This window comes from Bufo bufo, chromosome 3, assembly GCF_905171765.1.
Source record: "Bufo bufo chromosome 3, aBufBuf1.1, whole genome shotgun sequence".
NCBI classification, from domain to species: Eukaryota; Metazoa; Chordata; class Amphibia; order Anura; family Bufonidae; genus Bufo; species Bufo bufo.
In genome coordinates, this window is record NC_053391.1 from 513,690,441 (window position 1) to 513,708,574 (window position 18,134).

Here is an 18,134-nt window from a genome sequence, read left to right on the forward strand (position 1 = left end):
CAGACTACCTGATGCATACCGGCCTTTTCCTATTCCAACAAACTTCTTGCTGTCCCTGGTCATGTGAGCAGTGCTGGCCAATCCAATAGCAGGTCTGGACAAACAGGAAGTGTTTTGGACTACCAAAGCACAGTGTGCATCAGGTGGTCTGAGAAGCAGTGCAGCCATCTTGGATGACAGAGGAGAAGCTCAGGAATTGAGAGATCTGAAGCTGAAAGCGGTTTGATCCCATCAAATGTGTGCATTTAAAGCGATTGGCCGGTCACTTTAAATGTCCCACTTTCAGACAATCTTTGCCAATATTTTAACAAAAGGCATGGTCTAGCAGAACGGGTGTGGCTTCAAGGGAAAGGGGCCAAAATGTTGGCATATTTTTAAGTAAATTAAAGGGGTTGTCTCACTTCAGGAAATGTCATTTATCATGTAGAGAAAGTTACTACAAACCACTTACTAATGTATTGTGATTGTCCATATTGCCTGCTTTGCTGGCTGGATTCATTTTTCATATTATACACTGCTTGCTACGACCACCCTGCAATCCAGCAGCGGTGGCAGTGCTTACACACTATAGAAAAAGGTGCCAGCCTCTCGGGTGCCTGGGACAGTGGGAGTGAGTATAAACTGGAGCTTTTTCCTACAGTGTGCAAGCAAGGCCACTGTTGCTGGATTGCAGGTTGGTCGAAACCCCAAGCAGTGTATAATTTGACAATCGCAATACATTAATAAGTGCCTTAACCATTTGCAGAAGTGAGTCAACAAATAAATGGTGTGAGCTAGATTTACCATCTGGCATCAGCTACTATTATGTGATAAATACAGCCAGTGTTAAGGCTGTGATAAATCAGCTTAAAGGAGTTTGCCGTGTCAGTACAGATCATCAATATCAGATCTGACTGCCGGCATCCTTGCTAAACAACTGTTTGAAGAGGTACAGCGCTTGTGGGAGTGCTGCGATCTCTTCAATATTTACCTGCACACCGTCTCCATTGTAGCTGCGGTGCAATGTAATTACACCCCCCTTTCCTGATAGGTCATCAGTTTTATGTCACTGACGAATTGTCTGTCTAAGATTACACTGTCTTAAGCCTGCATTACACTGGCCGAGGATCGCCCAGATCATCGCGAAGATCTGCCAGTGTAAAGGTGCCGCCGATGAATGGGCAAACACTTATACATTGGGTAATTGTGTCTTTTGTGCAGTTCCAAAAATCATTGCTTGCCGTCTAATCACATTCTGCCGCCGGCAAATCATGATTATTTATAGGGACGAGCTATGACATTAGCCATCGCTCGTCCCCATACTGTGGAGGAGATCGCTTCATGTAACTTCCTCACTGATGAGTGCGCTGCTAAATCTAGTAGTATAATACCTGAAAGGGTTTCTGTCACCAGAATTAACCCTATTAAACTAGCTGACATTAGAGATGTGCTATCGTCAGCTGAACCTAACTAGCCTATTCCTACTTTTATCTATGCCCCCGTTACTCCAGAAATATAACTTTTATAATATGCTAATTAACCTCTAGGTGCAGGGCGGGCATTGCCCCTGCTCCAAGAGGCTCTGTTCTCCCACCTCTGGCCATGGCCTGCTACACTAGATCGACAGGGCCAGGCAGCATTGGTCTCCTACTGCTGGCCCTGTATTCGGCGCAGGCGCAGTGAGTGAAGGGTGCTCGCCGGCTGCCGGCTTCCTCACTGCGCCTGCGCCGAATACTGAACGCCGCGAGATTTCCCCAGGTCTACATGAGGCCTATGACGTGCAAGAACCCTTAGTATACAGTATAAACAAGGTCAATGTCAAGATTTTTTTTTATTCACACGATTGTCCCACCAAATGAATAACCAGCTTTTCATTAAATTATGAGAGAAACGCTTTTTTATGTGTAGATTTTATGATAAAAACTGTATTATAGAGAACAGCTCTGAAGTATACTAAACGAACGAGCATTCGTCTGTGTTACGGTCCATGTAAAGACTGCCGTCAACGACACAGTTAAACTACATGTTAAAACATACATTGAGTTGCTTGGAACATATGCAGTGAAATGTTGAGGTATGAGGTATGTCAGCAGATTTGCTGAAAAATTCAAATTAGGAAATAAATGCTCCAATCAACAAAGACACGGTTCATGCAGGAAGGTGAAGCAAGGACAGAATACAAATCACAATATATAGAGATGACAGAGCACGGACATGCGCTTAGATGTCCCAAGTGTGGGAACAGAAAGTCTTATCAGGTCATCATCTTGTGATGATAACGATGGTGCTAAGAAAAATGGAATGTAACCGAGATCTAAAGATAAGAATGGGACTAAAATATTCTAGATTAAACTCTCAGCCCATACCTCTAGCTTTTTCTGATACTTCTCACACTCTAGTTGGCATTTCTGTAGGTTGTCTGTGGTCTCCTCCAATACCATGTGGGCACGTTCAGCCTCAAATGATTTAATCTTGGCCTGATGGAGAAGCTCAGACATTTTGCCCTCGGTACCCAGTTGTAACTGTCTATACCTGAAAAAGAAGCGGTAAAAAGAATTGTCGTTAGCAAAGACATTCGTAATGTCAAAGATTACCCAGCACAGAAAATCACAAGTAGGAAGAGATGGAAAACAGCTTACTATTACTTTATTACTTTCACTGCTTTGCTGTAACTTCTGAATCCCTAATTGTTATGTTGCCACACAAAGTAAGTTCTGTAAGCTTGGGTGACTTGCAAATTTTTAATGGAGGTTTTGTTCCTAGATTTGTTCACAACACTTAAAACGGTTGTCCACCTTTCTTGTGCTTTTTTCAGACCTCCCCCAAGGTGGCCAGATCCATGGTGACCATACTTACCTGATCTCCGCTCCACGGCCACCCCACCGTGCACCACTGGTCACATCACTGAGTGACTGTGACATGGATGAGTAGAAAAGATGTGATTATCAACTATTGTGAATGATGGATCCTGTGTGTGTATGTATATATATATATATATATATATATATATCATCTGTCATTATAATCCTACCTGTAATGGTAAGGGGATGACTTCTGAAAAGTGAACTGTGCAGACCAAGAACTAGTGCCTAAGGCCTTTTGCACACAAACATATTTTCTTTCCGTGTCCGTTCAGGGTTTTTTGCGGACCGTATGCCGAACCATTCACTTCAACGGGTCCGCAAAAAAAACGGAAGTTACTCTATGTGCATTCCGTTTCCGTATGTCCGTATTTCAGTTCCGAAAAAAAATAATAGAACATGTCCTATTATTGTCCGCATTACGGACAAGGATAGTACTGTTCTATAAAGGGCCTGCTGTTCCATTCCGCAAAATACAGAATGCACACGGAGGTCATCCATATTTTTTGCGGATGTTTTTTGCAGACCGCAAAATACATACGGTTGTGTGCAAGAGGCCTAATAGTAATCTTAGTGTCCAACGGCACATTTTTAGGATTTTAAAAAAAATATATAGATAGTGACATGGAAAATTATTAAATAAATCACCAAAAATTCTTTAAGAATCTTTAACATAAAAATTTGATCTAAATGGTCACTAGCTTTTCGCAAAACATTTAATATGTCAGAGAAATTTCAAAAGGTTTGATCAGTGGGCATCTCAGCAATTGGACCCCCACTGATCAAAACTTTTGAAATTTCTGACGTATCTACCACATGGATATCGTGTTCTCTCTCTACAAAACAGGCTACATAGAAGTACAGTCGTGGCCAAAAGTTTTGAGAATTACATAAATATTGGAAATTGGAAAAGTTGCTGCTTAAAGGGAACCTGTCACCAGTTTTATGGTGTCCTAACTAAGGGCAACATAAATAAATGATTGATTCTCTTAGCACAATGCTGGGTCACTTTCTTTAATTAACCCAGTCAATCTGCCAACATCTTGTATTGAAAAGCTCCAGCTGATAATGATGAGTCATGAATATTTATGAGCTCCTGACTCTCTCTCCCACCCACCTGCTGCTGAATGACAGTTTGTTTCCATATGAATCAGCAGCAGGTGGGCAGGGGAGTGGCAATAGCTCTGAATTAAATATACGCCGGACTCAAATCAGCTCATTAGCATGCGGCATCTTTGTGTGTATATTATGAGATAACCATCTGTCACACCAGTAAGTGAATACATCTAAGGTACTTTTTAGTAGTTAATGATTGTATATAATTAGTTAGATTATAATCAAATATCCACATGACAGGTTCCCTTTAAGTTTTTATAATAGCAATTTGCATATACTCCAGAATGTTATGAAGAGTGATCAGATGAATTGCATAGTCCTTCTTTGCCATGAAAATTAACTTAATCCCCAAAAAAACCTTTCCACTGCAATTCATTGCTGTCATTAAAGGACCTGCTGAGATCATTTCAGTAATCGTCTTGTTAACTCAGGTGAGAATGTTGACGAGCACAAGGCTGGAGATCATTATGTCAGGATGATTGGGTTAAAATGGCAGACTTGACATGTTAAAAGGAGGGTGTTGCTTGAAATCATTGTTCTTCCATTGTTAACCATGGTGACCTGCAAAGAAACGCGTGCAGCCATCATTGCATTGCATAAAAATGGCTTCACAGGCAAGGATATTGTGGCTACTAAGATTGCAACCCAATCAACAATTTATAGGATCATCAAGAACTTCAAGGAAAGAGGTTGAATTCTTGCTAAGAAGGCTTCAGGGCGTCCAAGAAAGTCCAGCAAGCGCCAGGATATAAAGAGGATTCAGCTGCGGGATCGGAGTGCCACCAGAGCAGAGCTTGTTCAGGAATGGCAGCAGGCAGGTGTGAGCGCAACTGCACGCACAGTGAGACAAAGACTTTTGGAAGATGGCCTGGTGTCAAGAAGGGCAGCAAAGAAGCCACTTCTCTCCAAAAAAAAACATATGGGGCAGATTGATCTTCTGCAGAAAGTTTGGTGAATGGACTGCTGAGGACTGGGGCAAAGTCATATTCTCCGATAATGCCTCTTTCCGATTGTTTGGGGCATCTGGAAAAAGGCTTGTCCGGAGAAGAAAAGGTGAGCGCTACCATCAGTCCTGTGTCATGCCAACAGTAAAGCATCCTGAGACCATTCATGTGTGGGTTGCTTCTCATCCAAGGGAGTGGGCTCACTCACAATTTTGCCCAAAAACACAGCCATGAATAAAGAATGGTACCAAAACACCCTCCAACAGCAACTTCTTCCAACAATCCAACAACAGTTTGGTGAAGAACAATGCATTTTCCAGCGCGATGGAGCACCGTGCCATAAGGCAAAATTGATAACTAAGTGGCTCGGGGACCAAAACGTTGACATTTTGGGTCCATGGCCTGGAAACTCCCCAGATCTTAATCCCATTGAGAACATGTGGTCAATCCTCAAGAGGCGGGTGGACAAACAAAAACCCACTAATTCTGACAAACTCCAAGAAGTGATTATGAAAGAATGGGTTGCTATCAGTCAGGAATTGGCCCAGAAGTTGATTGAGAGCATGCCCAGTCGAATTGCAGAGGTCCTGAAAAAGAAGGGCCAACACTGCAAATACTGACTCTTTGCATAAATGTCATGTAATTGTCGATAAAAGCCTTTGAAACGTATGAAGTGCGTGTAATTATATTTCACTACATCACAGAAACAACTGAAACAAAGATCTAAAAGCAGTTTAGCAGCAAACTTTGTGAAAACTAATATTTGTGTCATTCTCAAAACTTTTGGCCACGACTGTACATGGGCCTGTCTCGATTCCGTCCTCTGTAGCAATATGTGAGTGCTTCTCTACCCTCATACTAGGGATCCATTGGGGGTCTCAGAGCTCAGACCCCCACTGATCAAAACTTTTTATATGAATCTATGACATATACCGCAAAAAACGAAACTACGTATCACATATTATCTCATCTTTATTTAGACATGATTAAAACATAAATTATAATAAAAAACATATAAGCAGCATATGGAACAACACATCAGCTAAAGATCAAACTCCCAAAGTCAGGGAAAGTGCACAGTGTGACATTAATATTTTACGGTGCCAATCGGCATCCAACCATATGCAATAGTTCCAATAGTCATAACTAGTAACAAAATCACATAAATAGACAAACAAATGTTGCCAATAGGCCTACATACATTATAAATACTGATCCGAGCCCTTGGCATAAGAGATGCTGATGCTGAATCTGACCTTTTTGTCTTTCTAGTCACTTGCTTTATCTTACGGTTTACTCAAAATTGGGCATGTGCTGCATGGTGATGCATGGCTGAGTAGTCCTAACGCTGCATTCAGTTATGCAGTTGGAATTTAAAGTTCCAAACCTGCCTATATCAAACCTGTTAATTAGGGATGAGCGAATCGACCTTGGATAAAACATCCTTAGTCGATTCGCATAAAACTTCATTTCAATACTGTACGGAGCGAGCCCTTGGAACCGAACCCGAGTTTGAAAAATAGTTTTTTACAGTAGAAATCAATTTAGGAAGTTATTATGCAAAGTCTTGTAAGACTTCGAGAACTAATAACTTCGGCTCATCGGAGCCAATACATTCTAATACTGTACGGAGAGCTCGGTCTTTACAGTATTGAAACCAAGTTTTATGTGAATCAACTTTGGATGTTTTAACTGAAGTCAATTCACTCATCCCTACTGTTAGTGTCTGCAAAGCATAGCAAATGAAGATAGAATTAATTTTCAGTGGCATCAGGCACATGCCCCTTCACTGCGCATGCGCTACACATTGGGCACATGTGAAATGAAGCATGATGTACTGCCTTCAGTGTCAGTGGCCCAATGTGCACGGAAATGCTGAAGATGAGGCTTCCTGTAAGTTAGATCATCATTTACTTTACCAGGCAGGGATGGTTTGATATAAGTACGGTAGGTTTGGGACCCTAAACCCCAGGTTCAAAATGGCATTCTGGTTCGTGCAGTGGCCCCAAAACAGGTTGCAGGTTTCCTTTAAAGTGTGTCTGTCACCAGGATCAACCCTATTAAACCAGACATACTGCACGGTAAGGCTCAACATGCTGATTAAAACTAAGCCTTTCTTTTGTGTGTACGCTAAACAGCTGCAGAGAAATGTGCGTTTTAATTCATATGCAAATGAGAAGTTGAAGCACCAGGAGGTGGGGCCGAATCCATGGAGCACTGCTTTGTAACACCCCCTGTGCTCTGCACACTCCCACCTCCCCCTGATTAACAGGGCTAGGCATGCTGAAGGCAGAGCTGTGTCCTAGCATCTACATATCATATACTCTATGTACTATATCTTCACCAGACTGAGATCTGCTCAGAAAGCTTATCTACATACTACTGCTGTATTCACAGGCACAATGTATGATTGTATGATGGTAGCTTGGTGTTAAGTACATGGTTTTGCATGTAGAGAGATTTAAATCCTGGGAGAGACTTACATAAAAAAATTTTTTTTTTTTTTTTTCTTGCTCTCATTTAACCCATAATAAAAGGTTATACTACAATAAAGAATATATTAATTTATAACAATAAAAGGCCTTACTGTACTGAGAATAGTTTTATTGTTTAGGAATCTGTACCTATTACTGGTTTATTCTCAGGCACAATACATGATTATAAAGAAACCAGCAATATTTATTAGCTTTTTTAGGGCTCTTTCACACTTGCGTTCTTTTCTTCCGGCATAGAGTTCCGTCGTCGGGGCTCTATGCCGGAAGAATCCTGATCAGTTTTATCCTAATGCATTCTGAATGGAGAGAAATCCGTTCAGGATGCATCAGGATGTCTTCAGTTCCGGACCGGAACGTTTTTTGGCCGGAGAAAATACTGCAGCATGCTGAGCTTTTTGCTCCGGCCAAATATCCTGAACACTTGCCGCAAGGCCGGATCCGGAATTAATACCCATTGAAAGGCATTAATCCGGATCCGGCCTTAAGCTAAACGTCGTTTCGGCGCATTGCCGGATCCGACGTTTAGCTTTTTCTGAATGGTTACCATGGCTGCAAGGACGCTAAAGTCCTGGCAGCCATGGTAAAGTGTAGTGGGGAGCGGGGGAGCAGTATATTTACCGTCCGTGCGGCTCCCCGGGCGCTCCAGAGTGACGTCAGGGCGCCCCGGGAGCCGCACGGACTGTAAGTATACTGCTCCACCGCTCCCCACTACTACTATGGCAGCCAGGACTTTAATAGCGTCCTGGCTGCCATAGTAACACTGAACGCATTTTGAAGACGGATCAGTCTTCAAATGCTTTCAGTTCACTTGCGTTTTTCCGGATCCGGCGGGCAACTCCGGCAAATGGAGTGCACGACGGATCCGGACAACGCAAGTGTGAAAGAGCCCTTAAATAAACATTATTCTCAATATGATAAGGATATAGAGGGAGATTTATTAAACTGGTGTAAAGTAGAGCTGGCTAAGTTGCGCATAGCAACCAATCAGATTCCACCTTTCATTTCCCAAAGGAGCTGTGAAAAATGAAAGGTAGAATCTAATTGGTTGCAATGGGCAACAAAGCCAGTTCTACTTTACACCAGTTTGATAAATCTCTCCCATAGACTTTTATTATGGGTTAAATGTGGAAAAAAAAAAAAAAATCTGAAGAAAAAACCTGGAAGCCTTCCCCAGATTCAAACCTGGGATCTCTACATGCAAACCCATACACTTATCACAAAGCTATAGCATTACCACATAGAGAAGTATGTGTTTTCTATGCTTATAAGTTAACTCATTAGTGGCGTCTTTCTAATCATATAGTATGCCTGTGTATAAGGGCCCATGCACACAAATGTATTTTCTGTTCATGTCCGTTCTTTATTTTTATTTTTTTGTGGTCCGTATGCGGAACCATTCATTTCAATGAGGCCACAAAAAAATGGAAATTACTGTGTGCATTCCGTATCCGTATGTCCGCAAATCTGTTCCACAAAAGATTAGAACATGTCCTATTCTTGTCCGTTTTGTGAATAAGGACAGGCATTTTTACAATGGATCTGCAAAAAATGGATGTAACACAAATGATATGTTGAGCCCTACCAGGGAGTATGCTTGGTTTAATACAGTTGATCCTGGTGACAGAGCCTCTTTAAGCTAGAATCGCCCCTTGCAGTTTTGATGCAGTTTTTGAGGAAAAGACAGGAAGGAGTACAGAAATAGGGAAAGGTATTAAGTAAATAATCGGCTTCCTCTCCAATGTAAACACTCTTGATTATGGCTTTGAAAAACTGCATCAGAAGCAGCACCAAAAACTGCTTCAAACCTAAGGCCTCATGCACACGACCGTTGTGTGCATCCGCAGCCGTTGTTCCGTTTTTTTCGCGGACCCACTGACTTTCAATGGGTCCGTGGAAAATTCGGAAAATGCACCGTTTGGCTTCCGCGTCCGTGATCCGTTTTTCCAGTCAGTGAAAAAAATATGACCTGTCCTATTTTTTTCATGGACAACGGTTCACGGACCCATTCAAGTCAATGGATCCGTGAAAAATCACGGATGCACACAAGATAGTCATCCGCGTCCGTGATCAGTGTCCGTTTTTCCTATCATTTTCAATGCAAACTTGACTTTTTTTTTTTTTACTTTTCATGTCCGTGGATCCTCCAAAAATCAAGGAAGACCCACGGAAGAAAAAACGGTCACGGAACAACGGAAATCCGTTTTGCGGACCGCAAAAAAAACCGGTCGTGTGCATGAGGCCTAAAGGTGTGAATCCAGTTCACATGGATAGGTTTAGGCAGAATGAAATTTGATAAGTTGTCTTGCTAGAAAGTTGGCATCCTAAGAAAGTGCTAATGCTACTGCTGACGTGCAGACTTCTGCTGTATACCCTTTTTTATAAGCAAAGAAACAACTAAATAAAAATTAGTTCAAACTGATGGCGTCAAATGAAAGTGGATAGAGCACAAAGGTGTATTCACACGTGATACTGTTTTATTGCAAAATACAATACAGTTGAAAAGGGAGACCTTTGACACTATATCTGATATGGGACACTTTTGGCATGTGACCTGTCTATTGTAGGCTATGGATACAATCGGAGCAGTGTGAATAAAGCCTAATACAACAGAATACTCTCTAGATCAGACCTGTGCACAACGCCTTTAACCCCTTCTACTCCGGGCCAGTTTTCGCCCCTCTGCCCAGGCCATTTTGTGCAAATCTGCCATGTGTCACTTTATGTGGTAATAGCTTTGGAACACTTTTACTTACCCAAGCCATTCAGAGATCGTTTACTCGTGACACATTGTACTTAATGATTTTGATTTTTGAGTCAATATATTTCACCTTTATTTATGAAAAAATACAAAATTTACCAAAAATTAAGAAAAATTCGCATTGTTCAATTAACATTCAATTAACATTCCCCATATGGCTACTTTATGTTGGCATCATTTTGTAAATGTAATTTTATTTTTTTTAGGACTGGTTTTTAGATGCCATGTCCCCTTTGAAGCCCCCCTGATGCACCCTTACAGTAGAAACTCCCAAAAAGTGACCCCATTTTGGAAATTAGGGGATAAGGTGCCAGTTTTATTGGTACTATTTTGGGGTACATATGATTTTTAATTGCTCTATATTACGTTTTTTGTGAGGCAAGGTAACCCAAAAATGTCTGTTTTGGCACTGTTTTTATATTTTATAACATTCATAGAGCTACTTGTAACAATGATGCAATGATATCAAATATGTCTACTTTGTTTGTTTCAGTTTTACATAATAAAGCATTTAAAAAAAATATATATATAATGTTTGTGTCTCCATTTTCTGAACGCCTTATTTTTCTGCTGATCGTCTTGACGTTTTTTATTAGTACCTTTTTTGGGAACATATAATTTTTTGATCATTCATTATTACACTTTATGGGGCAAGGTGACCAAAAAATTGGTTGTTTTAGCAGATTATTTTTACAGCGTTTCCCTTAGGGTTAGGTCATGTGCCATTTTTATATAGCAGATCGTTACGGACGTGGCAATACATAAAATGTATACTTTTTCTTATTTAAGTTTTACACAATAATAGCATTTTTTAAACCAAAAAAATAATGTTTTAGTGTCTCCATAGTCTGAGAGCCATGGCTTTTTTTATTTTTTGACCAATTGTCTTAGGCCTCATGCACACGGTACACAAACCGCGGATCCACAAAAAACAGAAGCTGCCTGTGTGCCTTCCGCAATTTGCATAACGGAACGGGCGGTCCATTGTAGAAATGCCTATTCTTGTCCGAGAAAACGGACAAGAATAGGAATTGCTATATTTTTTTTTGCGGGGCCATGGAATGGTGCAAAGGATGCGGACAGTACACGGAGTGCTGTCCGCATCTTTTGCGGCCCCATTGAAGTGAATGGGTCCGCACCTGAGCCGCAAAAAATGGGGCTCGGATGCGGACCACAACAACGGTCGTGTGCATGAGGCCTTAGGTAGAGTCTCATTTTTAGTGGGATGAGGTGACGGTTTGATTGGTACTATTTTGGGGGGCATATGACTTTTTGATCGCTTGGTGGTGTACATGATGTAATGTTAGATGGCAAAAAATGGATTTTTTTGGCAATGTTTTAAATTTAGTTTTTTACGGTGTTCAGCTGAGGGGTTAGGTCATGTGATATTGTTATAGAGCTGGTTGTTACGGACGTGGCGATACCTAATATGTCTACTTTATTATTTATTTATTTCACTTTAACACTAACAATAGCAGTTTTGAAGCAAAAAATAAAAAAAAAAATCATATTTTAGGGTCTCCATTGTCTGAGAGTCATAGTTTTTTTAATTTTTTGACCAATTGTCTTCTTATGGAGGATCTAATTTTTTGTGGGATGAGGTGACGGTTTGATTGGTACTATTTTGGGGGCATATGCCTTTTTGATCGCTTGGTTTTGCAATTTTTGTGTTGTAAGGTGACAAAAAAAATGGCTTTTTTCGGCATTGTTTTTATTTTATTTTTTACGGTGTTCAGCTGAGGGGTTAGGTCATGTTACGGACACAGCGATATCTAATATGTATACTTTTTAAAATTTATTTCCCTTTAACACAATAATAGCATATTTTAAACACAAAAATGATGTTTTAGTGTTTCCATGTTCTGAGAGCGGTAGGGTCTCATTTTTTGCGGGATGAGGCGACGTTTTATTAGTACCATTTTGGGGGGCATAAGCCTTTTTGATTGATTGGTGTTGCAGTTTTTGTGATGTAAGGTGACAAAAATTGCTTTTTTTGACACAGTTTATTTTTTTTTATGGTGTTTATCGGACAGGGTGGATCATGTGATATATTTATAGAGCCGGTAGTTACGGACATGGTGATACCTAATATGTGTGTCTATTTTTTATTATAAAATCAGGGGAAAGGGCATTTTTTTTTTTTTTTACTTGAAACTTTATTTTTTTTATTGAACACACTTTTTTTTGCTTTAGAAAAACCAAAAAAAAACAACTATTTCTGTCCCACTCTGGGACTACAACTTTTGAGGGTCTTATCCCCTCTGCAATGCATTACAATACATCTGTATTGTAATGCATTGCCAGTTAGTGATTACACAATGTCTGGGGCTGGATCTCCTCGGCCCCCGAGAAGGCAGGTCCCAATGCCGTGCAAGGCATTGGGCAGCCTGTGCATGGCATCGGGCTGCCTTGTCACCCATCGGGTCCCCGCCATAGCAGCGCTGGGACCCGATGGGCTCCCTAACCCGCTGCAAACCACTTCTATGCCACGGTCAGAGCTGACCGCGGCATAGAAGGAGTTAGTCCGCCAGCATCGGCTTTTACAGCGACGCAGGCGGATACAGCAGTGGCGAGGCTATCAGGGACTGCCGGGCCCCTACATTGATCGGGCACACACTGCTCCGATGCCCGCCAGATCATCATGATGTAATAGTACGTCAAAATGCGGCAAGTCACTTGCCGCCATGACGTACTATTACGTCATATGTCAGGAAGGGGTTAAAGGGAATGTGTCATCTATAAACTTTTCTGCCAGATAAAACCAGATAGTGTCATATATCCTTATATCCCATATATTCGGTTTTATTTTCTGCTTGCAGATGCTGATTTCCTGAATATGAAGGCAACCATCCAGCCTGAGCTGTTCTTAACAGCATTTAAAAATATGCTTTACAGCAATAACATCTCAAGTCTCAACAGATATTGCTCAAACATTCAGGTTTTTTGTTTGTTACACTCCCTTGTATATTAGTACAAAGAGTCCTGTAATATATTTCCCCAGAAGACAAAACATGTCTGACATATGCGGAAATTTCATTTAGAGGTATATTATGCTTATTTTATCAATGGCTACATGTATATGCGGATTGCAAGGGGGTAAACAAATGTCGAAAAAATGAATAGCATGAAATTCAAGAGAAAAACTAGATCATTTCCCTTGTCTATATTTTCTGGCGGAGAATCCTTCCTTAAGGGTACTTTCACACTAGTTTAAGTTTTCTGGTATTGAGTTCAGTCATAGGGGCTCAATACCGGTAAAAACGCTTCAGTTTTGTCCTCATTTATTGTCAATGTGGACAAAACTGAACTAAACAGAACGGAATGCTCCAAAATGCATTCCGTTCCAATTAGTCAAGTTCCCAGACCGGAGTGCAAGCCGCAACATGTTGCATTTTGCTTTCCGTCCTGGGATGTGGAGCAAAACAGATCCGTCATGACCCACAATGCAAGTCAATGAGGATGGATTTCTGCCACAATAGAAAATGGATCCGTCCCCCATTGACTTTCAATCGAGTTAATGACGGATACGTCTTGGCAATATTAACTCCTTAAGGACACAGCCTTATTTCACCTTAAGGACCAGGCCATTTTTTGCAAATCTGACCAGTGTCACTTTAAGTGGTGATAACTTTAAAACGCTTTGACTTATCCAGGCCATTCTGAGATAGTTTTTTCGTCACATATTGTACTTCATGACACTGGTAAAATGAAGTAAAAAAAAATCATTTTTATCTATAAAAAAATACCAAATTTAGCAAAAAAATTTTTAAAAAAATTGCACATTTCCAAGTTTCAAATTCTCTACTTCTATAATACATAGTAATACCTCCAAAAATAGTTATTACTTTACATTCCACATATGTCTACTTCATGTTTGGATCATTTTGGGAATGATATTTTATTTTTTGGGGATGTTACAAGGCTTAGAAGTTTAGAAGCAAATCTTGAAATTTTTCATAAATTTTCAAAAACCCAATTTTTAGGGACCCGTTCAGGTCTGAAGTCACTTTGTGAGGCTTACATAATAGAAACCACCCAAAAATGACCCCATTCTAGAAACTACTGTACACCCCTCAAGGTATTCAAAACTGATTTTACAAACTTTGTTAACCCTTTAGGTGTTCCACAAGAATTAATGGAAAATAGAGATACAATTTCAAAATTTCACTTTTTTGGCAGATTTTCCATTTTAATAAAAAAATTTCAGTTACAAAGCAAGGGTTAACAGCCAAACCAATATTTATGGCTCTGATTCTGTAGTTTACAGAAACACCCCATATGTGGTCGTAAACCGCTGTACAGGCACACGGCAGGGCGCAGAATGAAAGGAATGCCATACAGTTTTTGGAAGGCAGGTTTTGCTGGACTGTTTTTTTTGACACCATGTCCCATTTGAAGCCCCCCTGATGCACCCCTAGAGTAGAAACTCCATAAAAGTGACCCCATCTAAGAAACTACACCCCTCAAGGTATTCAAAACTGATTTTACAAACATCGTTAACCCTTTAAGGGTGTTCCACAAGAGTTATTGGCAAATGGAGATTAAATTTCAGAATTTCAATTTTTTGGCAAATTTTCCATTTTAATCCATTCTTTCCAGTAACAAAGCAAGGATTAACAGCCAAACAAAACTCAATATTTATGGCCCTGATTCTGTAGTTTACAGAAACACCCCATATGTGGTCGTAAACGGCTGTACGGGCACACGGCAGGGCGCAGAAGGAAAGGAATGCCATACGGTTTTTGGAAGGCAGATTTTGCTGGACTGTTTTTTTTTTTTACACCATATCCCATTTGAAGACCCCCTGATGCACCCCTAGAGTAGAAACTCCAAAAAAGTGACCCCATTTTAGAAACTACGGGATAGGGTGGAAGTTTTGTTGGTACTAGTTTAGGGTACATATGATTTTTGGTTGCTCTATATTACACTTTTTGTGAGGCAAGATAACAAGAAATAGCTGGTTTGGCACAGTTTTAATTTTTTGTTATTTACAACATTCATCTGACAGGTTAGATCATGTGGTATTTTTATAGACCAGGTTGTCACGGACGCGGCGATACCTAATATGTATACTTTATTTATTTATGTAACTTTTACACAATGATTTCATTTTTGAAGCAAAAAAAAATCATGTTTTAGTGTTTCCATAGTCTGAGAGCCATAATTTTTTCAGTTTTTGGGCGATTACCTTGGGTAGGGTATGATTTTTGCGGGATGAGATGACGGTTTTATTGGCACTATTTTGGGGTGTGTGTGACTTTTTGATCGCTTGCTATTACACATTTTGTGATGTAAGGTGACAAAAAATGGTTTATTTAGCAGAGTTTTTATTTTACATTTTTTACGGTGTTCATCTGAGGGGTTAGGTCATGTGATATTTTTATAGAGCCGGTCGATACGGACGCGGCGATACCCAATATGTATACTTTTTTTTATTTATGTAAGTTTTACACAATAATATCATTTTTGAAACAAAAAAAAATGATGTTTTAGTGTCTCCATATTCTGAGCCATAGTTTTTTTATTTTTTGGGCGATTGTCTCAGGTAGGGGCTCATTTTTTGCGGGATGAGGTGACGGTTAGATTGGTACTATTTTGGTGGGCAAACGCCTTTTTGATCGCTTGCTGTTGTACTTTTTGTGATGTAAGGTGACAAACTTTATTTGGGGAAAATGAAGTTTTTGTTTATTTTACTTGAAACTTTTTCCCCGCCAAAATTTTTTCCTTTTTTTTTTTCACTTAATTTTTTTCCCACTTTGGGACTTGAACTTTTGGTGGTCTAATCCTTTACAATGCATTCCAATACTTCTGTATTGGAATGCATTGGCTGTATGAGTAATACTGTGTGTATTACTCATACAGCTTCCGGCCTGTGAGATCCAGGGGGCTGGATCTCACAGGCTCGTCACCGGAAGGCAGCGCGATGCCTTCCTTAGACATCGCGCTGCCTTCCATGCCATCGGGTCCCCCCTACAGTGCATGGGGACCCGAGGGCACCGCCACACGCCACCACCGCAATAGGTAAAAGCCGCAAACCGCAGGTCTGAATTGCGCCGACACGGGACCCCCCAAGGCATTTAGCCGAAGTGCCTGCTCAATGATTTGAGCAGGCACCGGGTTCCGATCACCACCCGCTGCGCGGCGGTGATCAGAAATACACAGGGCGTACAGGTACGCCCTGTGTCCTTAAGTACCAGGACATAAGGGCGTACCTGTACGCACTGTGTCCTGAAGAGGTTAAGGATATGTTAAAGATAATAGAACTGGATCCGTTCATAACAGTTGCAGACGATTGTATTATCAGTAACGGAAGCGTTTTTTGCTGGACCCTGCCGGATCCAGCAAAAACGCTATTGTGAAAGTAGCCTTATAAGGTATACGGTGTAGTATACCACAACTTCTTTTCTTACTAAAATAAAATCTCTTATGTGCGCCACATTAGGCTTTGTGTGGCGGGGATCCTGAATACAGCTATGTGTAAGAACACTACACGCACCATATTAGGGGCTAGGATTATGGATCAGTTTTATGGACTGGCAACTAGTTAGGGCTCATGCACACGACCGTATGTATTTTGCAGTCCGCAAAATACGGATCGGAAAAAATACGGATGAAGTCCATGTGTGTTCCGTATTTTGCGGAACGGAACAGCTGCCTCTTTCTGCATATCTAGCTATGTTAAGGATGAGCAAACTCGTTTTACTGGTTCATGACTCGGTCTGATTTTTTCAAAAAGTTAGCATTCACACGAAATTGACAGAAAGCTAGAAAAATAGCTAAACCACCTTAAATCTGCAGCTAGCTCTTTTAGGATAAAAGCCCTTTATCACAGTAAGGGCTCGTGCACACAACCGTTGTTGTTTTGCGGTCCGTTTTTCACGGATCCGTTGTTCCGTATCCGAGTGTTTTTTCTCTGATTTAAGTCCTCTTCCGTTCAGTTATTCTACAAAACATATCCGTATAGTTTCCGCATGCGTTTCATGGAAACTGAAACAGTAACTTATTAAATCACCAAACACATGAGCAATATGGGCTGGGCATAGCATTTCTACAGTATGGATCCGCAAAATACAGATGACATACGGATGTGTTCCGTATTTTTTGTGGACCCATTGATTTGGGGGCCTCGGACCGTGATTTGTGGACAATAATAGGAAATGCACTACTTTTTTGGGAACGGAAATACGGAAACGGAATGCACACGGAGTACCTTCCGTTGTTTTTGCGGACCCATTGAAGTGAATGGTTCTGCATTACGGGCCGCAAAAAAAACAGAACGGAAAGAAAATATGTTCGTGTGCATGAGCCCTAAGGCAGCTGAAAACAGCTTTGGTGGAGACCAGATGATATATGTGATTATTATTGTAGGCTAGACAACGCCTCTCTTGATTTTTGGGGAAAATATATGCAAACCTCTCTCTCGCTGGTTAAAGGGTTTCTACCACCAGAAATACTGTTATGTAGCTAACTGACATCAGCGATGCGCTAATGTCAGCACTACATAACAGTATGTTTTTAACATTTGTTCCTTCAGCCGTTTTTTAATGAGCCTCTAGGTGCTATGTGGGCGTAAAATCAGCACCTAGAGGCTCCGTCCAGTTTTTCCCGCCCAGGTCCCCTGTTCTGCCCGCCCAGCTCTTCTTGATTGATGGCACGGTCCACCACATCGTTGACGAAATCCTGCGCCTGCGCCATTCACTTCTATCTTCGGCGCAGTGAGTGAATGATGCGCTCCTGGTGCCGGATTCCTCACTGCGCCTGCGCAGACTACGTCACAGTGAGGAAGCCGGCATCAGGAAAGCGGCCTTCACTCACTGCGCCGAAGACAGAAGTGAACGGCGCTGGCGCGGGATTTCGTCAACGATGCGGTTGACAGTGGCATCAATCAAGAGGAGCGGGGCGGGCAGAACAGGGGACCTGGGCGGGATAAAGCGTGAGTAGACTGAGCCTCTAGGTGCTGATTTTACGCCCACATAGCACC

The 18,134-nt window shown here is 41.1% G+C and overlaps 1 protein-coding gene across 1 annotated transcript in view; it reads right to left on the reverse strand.

Moving 5' to 3' along the window:
* PIBF1 (progesterone immunomodulatory binding factor 1) overlaps positions 1 to 18,134 on the reverse strand; it is a 264,396-nt gene that overhangs the window by 134,681 nt on the left and 111,581 nt on the right. The window contains 1 exon segment of the mRNA XM_040425363.1: positions 2,346 to 2,511. Coding sequence (XP_040281297.1) covers positions 2,346 to 2,511 — 166 coding nt within the window.